Source organism: Sciurus carolinensis, chromosome 9 (genome assembly GCF_902686445.1).
Source record: "Sciurus carolinensis chromosome 9, mSciCar1.2, whole genome shotgun sequence".
Classification (NCBI taxonomy): domain Eukaryota; kingdom Metazoa; phylum Chordata; class Mammalia; order Rodentia; family Sciuridae; genus Sciurus; species Sciurus carolinensis.
In genome coordinates this window covers 67,979,479-67,991,739 of record NC_062221.1, presented here as the reverse complement: position 1 = coordinate 67,991,739, position 12,261 = coordinate 67,979,479, and the positions used below count along the sequence as shown (strand labels likewise).

At 34.6% G+C, this 12,261-nt stretch overlaps 1 protein-coding gene across 4 annotated transcripts in view; it reads right to left on the bottom strand.

Annotated features, from left to right (window-relative positions):
• Osbpl11 (oxysterol binding protein like 11) overlaps positions 1-12,261 on the bottom strand; it is an 80,597-nt gene that overhangs the window by 15,599 nt on the left and 52,737 nt on the right. For all 4 annotated transcript variants that reach the window (XR_007110284.1, XM_047565031.1, XM_047565030.1 and 1 more), the window contains exons 10-11: positions 10,974-11,469; positions 6,461-6,647 (exon numbers count right to left, since the gene is read on the bottom strand). Coding sequence is in view for 3 of the 4 variants with exons in the window: in XM_047565031.1 (XP_047420987.1) it covers positions 6,461-6,647; positions 10,974-11,469 (683 nt within the window). In the remaining variant the exon portion in view is untranslated. The remainder of the gene's footprint in view (positions 1-6,460; positions 6,648-10,973; positions 11,470-12,261) is intronic.

Below are 12,261 nucleotides of genomic sequence, written 5' to 3'. Positions count from 1 at the left end.
GGTTTTTCTGGCATGTCAACTTGATATGTCTTCTTTTCATGCCAGGCTCTTTGATTCTGAGAGCAGCCATTTCCTTATCTGACAATAACTGGGTTATTAATTTATCTTTAGTTTTATACTATCACGGTTTGAGATGAATATACTTCAAATAAACTATATTCTTCATTTAACTATTGCTTTTGATACGTATCCTTATGAAGCCAAGCATGGTTTTAAGAAACAATTTGACCAAATGGCTAAGTATACATTAAAAAACAGTTACATAAACTGCCAAAACCAAAGGCAGACATTCAAACAAAGATATTAAATAATTCTAACAGGTTAAGACATTGGCTACTCATGAAAACTATTTAGATTCTAACATCTTAACACACCCAGTATGAGGCAAGTTCTCAAAATTCAGGATCATTTATTGCAGTGGCAACTAACAGGTCCTCCTTATTAAAAAGATTCGATAGTATCTAAAGCCTGTAGATCTTGTAACAATAAATGAGACAGAATACAGAATATACTGTCCTCAAGATACTTACCAAAAGCTAAATTTAAATCATTATCCTACTCATCTCTAAGTGAAGATAATTGACAACTGATAAAATAGGTGCTTTTTCACTTTCTAAAAACTTGACAACTAGAAATTGTCTGCTTCTAAAAACTCCATAACCTTTTAGATTTTTGAGACTCAATACTCATATGGAAGGGTAACTACACTTTATAAAAACTACTGAAGAAGACACTGTCTATTATGTTACTCAATGCCATTATGTAAGGATATCTGCAACAAATCCCTTTCAGTGCCAGGAAAATAGTTTTGTCTTTCTTGAAAAAGTGATATGCTTCCTTTATCAGAAAATGAGAAGTATGCTGAGCATCGGGTTTCTTTTTTTAACAGACGAGTCAGAACTAAACTTACTTTTAGGTATAACAATTATCTAATCCCAGCTTCACAGTATGGCTGTCTTTTGCTATCTTTATGGTTATTATTATGACAGACTATTTCTAACTATCTATTACACATGAGTTTTCCCTAAAATCTTACAAATGCTTTCTATGAGAAGTATCCTGGGTTCTAAGAGGAAACTGGAATCTTCCTGATGGCAGAGATAGTATTTATTTCTCCACTATCTCCAGTATGCAAAGATAAATCATCCTAAAATCTTGATGATACTATATCACATGGTTTGCATTTCAATTTCGGGTGATTTTTCATATACATAATCATCATCCTAAAGCAAACACAGAAATGGAACCAGAAAATGGGCAGGGAACCACAAACAGTTAAGTAGGCTCACTTGGTCACATCAGAGATAGCTGTGGAAAATGAGGAAGTAAGGGAAGACAGGGGGAATATAATATATTTATACCAAATGCAGACAGCAGATAAGTGTCTGCTCCAATTGCAGACGGCAGTAAAAAACTAGGCTATCTCTAAGGAGGGAGAAATGCCATTAACTAAAGGCATAAAAGAAGTACATATTTGGTAAAATCAAGTAAGAAAAGTTGTTAAGAATAGGAAACTCAATTTCTAACATTAATCTTCTAAATGAGAAATTAGGTAAAATCACTGGTTTTAAAGAAGAGCAGAATAGAAAAGATGAGGAAACTCTGAATCAGCCACAATTATCCCTTAAAGATTGTGTACAGGGAAATGAGAGGGAGGAGGGGACAAGAGAAGGAAAGATAGTGGAATGAGACAGACATCATTACCCTATGTACATGTATGATTACACAAATAGTGTGAATCTACATCATGTACAACCATAGAAATGAAAAGTTGTACCCCATTTGTGTACAATGAATCAAAATGCAGTCTGTGAAAATAAAATTAAAAAAAGAAGAGTTAGGGAGACATCGTGTATATGAATGCAAAGAAGAGAATGCAACACACTATGTTGGAAGAAAGTTTTACACCTCCAATGTACAAGACCCAACAAGTGTGCCTTCCGGATAATAGGAAGGGAAGGGTAAAGAAGCCAATAAGGTGGTAAATAATAAATACATAAATAAGGTGTTAAATATAATATCTGCCTCATTAACAAAAATGAGGATGTCCACCTGATTATTAATGGTCTTAAGCATGTTGTTTTGCAGTCATCGGAACTGAACTCAGGGCCTCATACATGCCATGCTAGCGCTCTACCATGGAGCTATATCCCTAGTCTTTCTTCGTAGTCTTAAAAAAAAGAAAAGTAGATATCAAAAGCCAATAAGGCCAGGTGTGGTGGTACACTCTTGGAATCCAAGCTATTCAGGAGGCTGAGGCAGGAGGATTACAAGTTCCAGGATGGTCTCAGCAATTTAGTGAGACCTTGTCTCAAAATAAAAGGGTTGGAGATGTAGCTTAGTGATAGTCACATCTATGCCCAGTACAGTTCAATTCCCGCTACAGTAAGTCTTTTGGAATGCTTGCTTTGGGATGGTGCCTCTAGAAACCTAACTTTCAGTTGCAGGAATGAGAAAAGTCCAAATCACATGGGAAAGTTCATGTAGCTCCTCTGAATGAGAGCCCCAGCTACCCTCACTGGCCAAAAGCCAATCAGCTGCCCTCTCCTGTGAGTTAGCTACCCTAGATCTCTAGCCAGGTTGAGTTTTTAGAAGACTGAAGCCCCAGCTAACATCTAACTACAACCACATGAAATGCCAACTGAAACCACCCAGAAAAAGTCTAGTCAACCCTCAGGATTGTGAGGGATGATAACAAATTATTGTTTTAAGTGCCAAGTTCTTTTTTTTTTTTTTTTTTTCCCCTGCGGTTCTTGGGTTTGAACCCAGGGCATTGTACATGCTAGGCAAGCACTCTACCAACTGAGCTATATCCCCAGTCCTAAGTGCCAAGTTTTAAAGAAGTTTATTAGTAGTTGTAGATAACCAGGACATAAATATAAGTTCTTGTGGACACCTTGTTTCTCTCACTACATCCTTTTAGTTACTACTTGAAGTCTCTCAATTCTGAATGCCCAACTACTCTCCCAACTTCTGATCTCAGCTCACTACCCACCCTCACTCCATTCCACACCTGCCACTGAAGATCTTTTTATAGCAGCATATTATCCCAAGTTACTATTATTTGCTATTTTTTTATTCTATTCTACCCTACTCTACGAGGGATTGAAACCAGGAGTGCATAAACACTGAGACACATTCCCAGCCCTTTTTTTGTATTTTATTTAGAGGACAGGGTCCTGCTGAGTTGCTTAGGGCCTTGTTAAGTTCCTAAGGCTGGCTTTGAACTAGCACTCCTCCTGCCTCAGCCTCCCAAGACACTGGTAGTACAGGAGCGCATCACCATACCCACTATTTGTAAGTTCTCATAAAGAAATACTTGCATAAATGTAAATAATGTATCAAGTGTTTGAAAAATAACTAAGGTTTAAAAATTAATCAGAATAGCTAAGTAGTTAAACTGGTGCAAAAGAAGAAAATTCGAACATGCAGCAGAGATTAACGCTATGGGTAAAAAATGTGGTAAAAGGTTTAACTGAAGAATATCAAAGAATTCCTTTGTGAAAATACAAATGAGTATTTGTGGACAAGCTTTAACAGCTTATTTCCTTTTCAGTAGATTTAGTATGAGAAAAGAACCTTTTGAATTGTAACAAATGTCAAGTTTCCCACTCACAACTCAATATTAGTACAACATGTGATAACTCATGGGGATGGAATAAATCTGGGAAATCCTTAAAAAGGATTTTCTCTATTAACTGACCCAAGAGAGTTTAGAGGAGAAAAACCTTATGAGGAATTGTAACGATTCTGAAGAATTTTATAGTCATTATTTACCCATATAGACATGAGCGAACTCACACTGGAGAAAACCCCTTTGGAAAAGCTTTCATTAATCATTCATACTTTTATTTTGGTTTGGTTTTTTGTGGTGCTGGGGATCAGACACAGGGCCTCATTCATGCCAGGCAAGTGCTCTACCACTGAGCCACAACCCCAGCCCTCATTAAGCATATTGGGGCAAAACTAAACTAAGGCAAAGACTACAAGGCAACATCATCATGCATTCCTTCAACAACATGAAAGAATTTATACTGAACAGAAACTTGGTAAATATGATGAATGTGAACTTTAGTCATTACTCATCTTAGGTAACACCAGATAATTCATACTAGGGAAAAATCCTAAAATGTATTAAGTGTGGACAAACCTTCACCCAAGTTCTTACTTCTACAACACCAACACCAAAGAGCTCATTCCGGAGAGAAAACCTATCTTATCAATGTGGGAGAGTATTCAACCACAGATTTAGTTTAATGCTAAAACAGGAAAATTCATATATTCCAGAAATTCTAAACATGTATGAAAGTGGTCAAGGCTTCAGTCAGAGTTCTAGCTTCACTGATGTCAGAAAATTCAAGGAGGGAAACCCTATTTTTTTTTTTTGGGGTGCTGGGGATCGAACCCAGGGCCTTGTGCTTACAAGGGGGAAACCCTATTTCTGAAATCACTGTGGAACAGCCTTCAGAGGAAGCTTTGGCCTTATCAAACTCAACACAACTCATACTGAGGAGAAAGCCCTAAGGTATGAGGCAGAGAAGTCCTTGACAGGAGAAAGTCTTTTGGTGAGCACCAGAAAATTTACACTATGGACACAGCTGAATGAAATCAATGTGGGAAATTCTTTATTAATAGGGCCATACTTGCAAAATGTGAGAATTCATGTAGCACTTTGAATATAATAAATGTAGGAAAGTCTTCAGTAACTATTTATTGAAGACCTCATAACATTGATGATCTCTTCCTAGAGAGATATCTATTCATAAAATCAACATGAAAAAGCTTTTAAGTGGAATTCTCAGTTAATAAACATTAGATAAGTCATATTAGAAAAACTCTACAAAGATCTTTTATATTTATTTTTTTATTTATTTAAAATTTCTTTGGGGTACTGGTGATTGAACCCAGGGATGCTTTAATCACTGAGCCACATATGCGATAAAATTGTCTGGCAGGATTTAATAAAATTCAACTTATTAACAATATGACCCAGAAATTCCATTTCTAGGAATCTACACAACAGAGTTTCACACATATGTTCACAAACAATGTTCTAGTGCCACTATTTGTAATAGCCCAAAGTTAGAAATTACAAATGCCCGTCAACATTAGAATGAATAGACAGATTGTGGCTTAGTCAATGAAATGTGGTCCTCTGTAAGGAGAATAAACTACAAGTGTACATGGATGAATCTCAAAAATATAACACTAAGCAAAATAAGTTAGATATGAAAGAACATAGTATATGATGCCACTTACATTAAATATAGAGTTCAAAAACAGGCAAAAAATAATCTATGGTATCAGAAATTAGTATAATGGTACGTAAAGTAGGAGGGGTATAAGTGGTTAACAGGAGAGAGAAGGAGACAGAGGGAGAGAAACTAACAGGGCAGGAAGAAGGCTTTGGGTACACTAGCAATGTACTGTGTCTACTTCAAAGTGCTTAAATTCTTATTTGTCTAAAATGCATCAATTTTGTATACTTTTGTGTATATGTCTTTTTTTCAATAAAAGTTTATTGGCGGGGGAAGTGCTGGGAAGTGATACTGGCTAAATTATATTATTAATATTATGTGCATGTACAAATATGTAACAACAAATCCTACTATTGTTCTACGAAAAAAATGTGAAAAGAGGAAAAAGTTTGTAGGAAAAATTGGGTGCAATGACACATGCGTACAATACCAGCAACTTGGAAGCTTGAAGCAGGAGAATTTCAAGTTCAAGGCCAACCTCAAGAACTTATCAAGACCCTGCCTCAAAATAAAAAAGAGCTGAGTAGCTCAGTGGAAAAGCATCCTGGGTTCAATTCCCAGTATGCTCCAAAAATTTAAAAAAAAAAAAGTTTACAGGAAAAGAAAATTAGCAGGATAGTCAGAATAGACATCAAAACCTTATGGAACCTCCTGAAGATCCTACTGGAAAACTTGTCTTCAAAAAGTTTGGGTAATCAGGACAAGTGCTGAAGAAACTAACAAAACAGGAAAAAAGTATTTTAACTGGCTAATTCCTAGATGACAGAAGCCAGCACTCAGTATTGGTGCCTAAAGACACTGACTTCAATCACTGTGTTTCTTGAACTATTTCTATATACTAGACACATTTTCACCCTAACTTGTGGCAATAGCAACCTCCACTGAGGTCCGGATCCAAATCTGAATTTCCTTCAAGGCTGAATTGGGCCAGAGACTTGTATATTTATTTGTTAAAAATTCTGTTCTACATGTCATTAGTTACTTCATCAGGAAAATAATTCTAAGAATCAATATGTTGATAATGTTAATATTTTAAAAGCTAGGTCATTATTTCCAGAATGTCTAGGAAGATAAATATTTTAAATAAAAATAAACATAAAATACAATAATATCTACATAAAACAAAGCAGAAAAAGAATAAGGAATTATAATACAAGATCAAAGGGAAGAATGAGAACCAGATACCATTAAAATGTTCTTACCGGTGCAGTTTACCACCATAGAATGGCTTAGTATGAAAGGTAATGCTGGCTGAATAGCCAGTTTTTGCACAGTTGACACTGACTTTGCCACCAAGTTCTACCCAAGGAACAGTCAAAATTGACCTGGCATATGCACAAGGGAGAGAAAAAGTATACTCTTCTCCATGCTCCAGCAGACTGAGGATACCTGTATATGAAAACACAGTGGTGGTTAACATCTTTTTAAAGAAACACAGAGCTACCAAAAAAAAAATTCACTATTTTTTTCCTACTACATGATCTAGTACATGATTCCTATCTTCCCACATGATTATTCTCTTTAATCTTCATTTAACTTTGGATGATACTGATTTGACAACCTGGTATAGTGAATCGGATTTATTTCACTATAACTTTACTATCCCATTGGGGTTTATGGAGCCAATAAATGTTACAATGGAAACTGTTTGAATTTCTGCTAAGAATCAATATGTTAATACGTTAATATTTTAAAAGATAGGTCATTATTTCTAGAATGTCTAGAAAGACAAATATTTTAAATAAAATATTCATTAGGCATTTTTAAAAAAAATCATTAGGCAGAACTCAAGGATATGTTATACTGTACCATGTTAAGATCTGGTCATTAGTTAGTACTAATAACCTTTTCATCAGTTTGGGAATAACTTAATAGTCAATGTTATAAAGGTATATATAACTGGGTATGAGGGTGCATGCCTAGAATTCTAAGTACTGGGAGGCTGAGGCAGAAGGATCTCAAGTTTGAGCCCAATCTAGGCAACACTGTAACACTCTCTCTAAAAATAAATTAGAAAGGGCTGGGAATGTATCTCAGTGGAAGAGTGCCTGCCTAGCATGCACAAGCCCCTGTTCAATTCCCAGTACTACAAATAAATAATGCCTAGATATGCCTTAAACTCAGAAAATATGATGGGAAAGTGTTCTTCATTCTGCTCCATGTATATTAAGGAGAAAAAAATGTAATTCTATCATAAAAACCAATAATTTGTGTATATATATATATTATGTATATATATGTATATATATATTATGTATATACATGTATAAAATAAACTGTTTGCCAAATTCTGAAATATTTAGAGTGAAGCTACAAGAGATGTAAGTGATATTTTTTGGGATCGAACCCAGTGCCCATGAGCAGTAGGTGAGCATTCCACCACTAGCTACCATACCAGCCCAACAAGTATTATTCTAATGGGATGTGTTCTGTATTAAGTGATGCTATATTAAAGATGGTTTAAAAACAAAAAGGGAATTGTTAATGAATAACCAATCTATATAGATAATTAAGAGACACTAAGGATAGGTGAGCTACATTATTAACCTTCCTGAGTTTGTTACCTGTGTCATCAACAGCCCAAATACTTCACTGGATATGAATGTCTAGTCTAAACTCATGGCATTTCTCTCTTAATGAATGGTTCACTAAGCACACTGTACTTTTTTTAAAAAATATTTTTGTTCAGCTGTCAATGGATCTTTTTTATAAATTTTAATTATTTATATGTGGTGCTGAGTATCAAACCCAAGGCTTCATGGATGCCAGGCAAGTGCTCTACCACTGAGCCACAACTCCAGTCCCAAGCACACTGTTCTTTTGTTTTACAGTACTGGGAACTGAACCCAAGGCCACTCAATTACTGAGCTACATTCCCAGCTCTTTTTTATTGTGAGACAGAATCTCGCTTAGTGGCCCAATCTGGCTTCAAACTTGGGATCCTTCTGCCTCAGCCTCCCAAATTGCTAGGATTGCAGGCAAATCCCACTGTGCCCACTCTTCTTAATGTTCAAATAAGGACAAGAGTCATGATAAGTAATTTTATATGTTTTTTAGGATAACTAAAGACAAACTGAGAGTCCAAAGTAATCTACCCAAAGCAATGACTTTGTATTTATTTTTTATTTTTTAACTTTTTGGAATTGCTTTTAACAGTCTTCATAAAGGGCAACAATATATAAAAAAGTATTGAGCCATTTCAGAAGAAAAATGGTTGTAATATATTTATAAAACAGAAACTGTCAGGAGATAAACAACATACTTGAGTATATTTTAAGGGTTAATAACTTAATGCTCTGTGGGAAGATATTTCATTTTTATTACTTTTGTAAAAATATGTGATCTTATAAATTGGGTTTATAATCTTTCATTTTTAAGAATATATTTAGCATAAGCAGTGAACAATGTAGAATTTAAAATATGAAGAATACATGGGTTTTGAATAAATGTGATGATGGAAACATTAGGATAATTCAGATTCACAGAATTCTAAAATCTCATTTATCGAATAATTAAATGAATGCTCCCTTCTTTAAAAAAAAAAAAAAGCATAGCTACGAGGAACAAAATAAATTTTTATAAATCCCATTCCCCAATTTCTTCTACTTCCTGCTGAGGGTAACCAATAGCAATTTAATTTCCAAAAGGCAATGAATGAATATATACTAGATAATAAAAATTGTATTAAATTAAAAATTATATTAAAGAGGTAAAAATTGTATACCTCTTTCAAGATTAAAGCATGGTGAAGATAGTAATGCTTTTCCTCACTTCTAGAAGCTCTCCTTTATTGGAGTGGAAAACACTAGCATTACTAGATTTTTTCTGTTACATGAACTGGTAAGAACAACAGTTCTTGGGGTAGAGGGTCAAAAAGTGAGGTTCTATATGTGGCTATGCCTCAACCTTTATAATCTTGACATGTCCTATCACTCTAAACTTCATTTTTCTCATCTATAAAATAAATAAACTGATCTACAATGGGCCTAAGGCTAATGGTATAGAGAATATATCAGAAGTTGGCAAACTTTTTAAACTAATAAAATATGAATACTTTCTTATATTATAAAAGTTATAATTAACTTGAGATATCATTTGGAAATTGGTAAGACATATCACAATAGAACTTAAAAAACAGGGAAAATTGAAAAGGGGAAGAAACTATATTCTTACCAGCTAAAATACAGTTTCAAAATGTTGAGTCACAGGCTAAATTATGCCATGCTTACATTGCAAGTTCACAGTCACAACAAATTATTCTTTGCAAATTCTTTTTTCTGTCATGTTTTCATTAACTTTTCAAGTTTTTTTTTTTTTTTTTTTTTTTTTTTTGTGGTGCTGGGGATCAAACCCAGGGCCCTGTGCTTCTAAGGCAAGCACTTTACCAACTGAGCTATCTCCCCAGCCCTCAAGTATTTTTATAAAGGTTGTTGTTTTCACTTTGTATTCTTGCCCCAAAGACATTATTTCCTCAAATTATTTTTTCACAATCTTTTAATGAAACAGAATTAAAATTTGGCAATGTATTTTTACCTAGAAGATATTTCTTGTGATTTTTATAATAACAAAAATAAGGGAACAACTTCAATGTCCAAATAGAAAAAAATAGTTTAATAAAAGATAGTAAATGCATTTCATGGAATATTATACAGTCATAAAATGTTTTATCAATGTCATGGGAAAATTAATATATTTTGTTAAAAAAACACCAGCAGAACACTATACACAGAATTAATCCTAACTAATAATATGAACATATACTAAATATATGTGTATGAAATACTAGCTCAAATTATCTATCTCTGTTCTAAGGGATTACAGATACTTTTATTTCTTCCTTTATATTTAGTTTTCCAAATTTCCAACAATAAATTTTTTCTTTTTTTTTGGTACTGGGGATTGAACTCATGGGCACTCAACCACTGAGCCATATCCCCAGCCCTATTTTGTATTTTAATTAGAGAGTCTCTCTGAGTTGCTTAGTGCCTCACTAAGTTGCTAAAGCTGGCTTTGAACTTGTGATCCTCCTCCTGAGCCAGTGGGATTACAGGTGTGCACCATCACACCCAGCAATAAAAATATTTTATATTTAAGTCAGATGAGGTGTGATATGCCTAACTCTTAGAGACTCTGAAGGCTGAGGCAGGAAGATCCTAAGTTCAAGGAAAGCCTGGACAATTTAGCAAGACCTTGTCTCAAAATAAAAAATAAAAAGGGCTGGAAATGTAGTTCAGTAGTCAAATGCTCCTGCATTTAATCCCCAGTATACTTAAAATCAGAAATAAGTGATTTTAAAGGAAAATTCACATTAGTCCATAGACATACTTCTCTTGCCAGGCATGATGGCGCACATCTGTAAACCCAGCAGCTTGGGAGGCTGAGGCAGGAGGATTGCGAGTTCAAAGCCAGCCTCAGCAACTTAGCGAGGCCCTAAGCAATTCAGCAAGATCTTATCTCCAAATAAAATATAAAAAGGCCTGGGGATGTGGCTCAGTGGTTAAGTGCCCCTGGGTTCAATTCCCAGTACCAAAAAAAAAACCATACTTTTCTTGTTCTCCAACAAACATACTGGAACACAATAGAAATCAGACCAAAAAAAAAAAAAAAAAAAAAGTATACAAAAAATTTCTAATCTGTAGTTAATATTTATACAGATCCCCAAAATGTAAAACTTAAGTTTGATAATAAAAATTGGACAATAATTTTTCTACTTACCTTCTCCAACCATTGTCACACCTATTGACATGCCTAAGAATTTGCTTTTAGTCCAGACGTGTGCATTTACACACATCTTCTTCTCTGCACATTCTGCATAAAATCCTGAGACTGGAGGATGATGGGAAACTTGTTCAGCAACAAATCTGACTGTATAATAGTCTGATCCCACCTGACTGGAGGACTCCTCTAATAGAGAAGCATGATTTGTGACTGCCTGGGTGGAAGAGCTGCTAACACTGGATGTAACCTCGCTTTTCGGCATCCTCCAGGAACAGTGAAATGTTTCTCCAATGATAGGATTGTACGGTTTCTTAGCAATGGCTCCCTTACGACCTTCATGAAATGAGGTAAGGTAGTACTCAACAAAGCGAATCATTCTGTCTTCAGCTGTGATTCCATTAGTGATGGCTATAAAAAGGTCTGGATGAGACATAAAGTCTGCATACATTTCCAGCAAGGAACGCTTCTCAAGGATAAAAGTAGGGAGCACCACCTAAAACAACAACAATAACAAAAATCAACCAAAGAGAGAAAATTTAATTCATGTGTACATCTATAGACAATTATTTGTATTGCTTTGAAAGCACTTCATTCTAAATAGGTATTAAAAACAAAGATACAAACAAAAAGTATTTGGTCTTAATAAAAAATAAGCATGTTTAAAAGGAAATGAGAGCCTGCCCAAATGGTTAAGATTAAATCTAAACTTAGCACATTGAGATAGGAGGGGAAAAAAAAGGAATTCTCATCAGGAAAATGGTTTTTAAAACCCAAAGTAAATGTGAGCCATGTCTTTTCTCCTTTCTTACCCTGAAAATAAACTGTGGGTGACTGAACAAGATATGAGAAGAGGCAATAAAATAAATACCATTTCCTGGGACCAGACCAAAGAGTTAAAGAACCAAAGTAAAAACTGTAACTTACATTTAATTTTAAGTAAAAGAGAAGAAAAGAACTTCTGACACAGAAAGGCTGAAAAGGAAGATTAAATACTTCACTTAAAGCAGAACTGGAGAGACACTGCAAAATGATTCAACTCTTTTGAAAGGAAAATGGTGATATTTTTCAACAGTCCTAAACGTTCCTACCCTTAGTATAGTAATTATTCTTAGAGGAATCTAGCTTAAAGGAAAGAAATAATATGAATGAAGGAAAAGCAATGTAAAAAGAATTAAAACAATTTACATTTTAGACATGGTTCTAGGTAATTTAAATAAAGAAGTTCGTTTAATGAACTATTATAGTCCTTTATAAAATTATGGTTTTGAAGATGATACACAAAAGA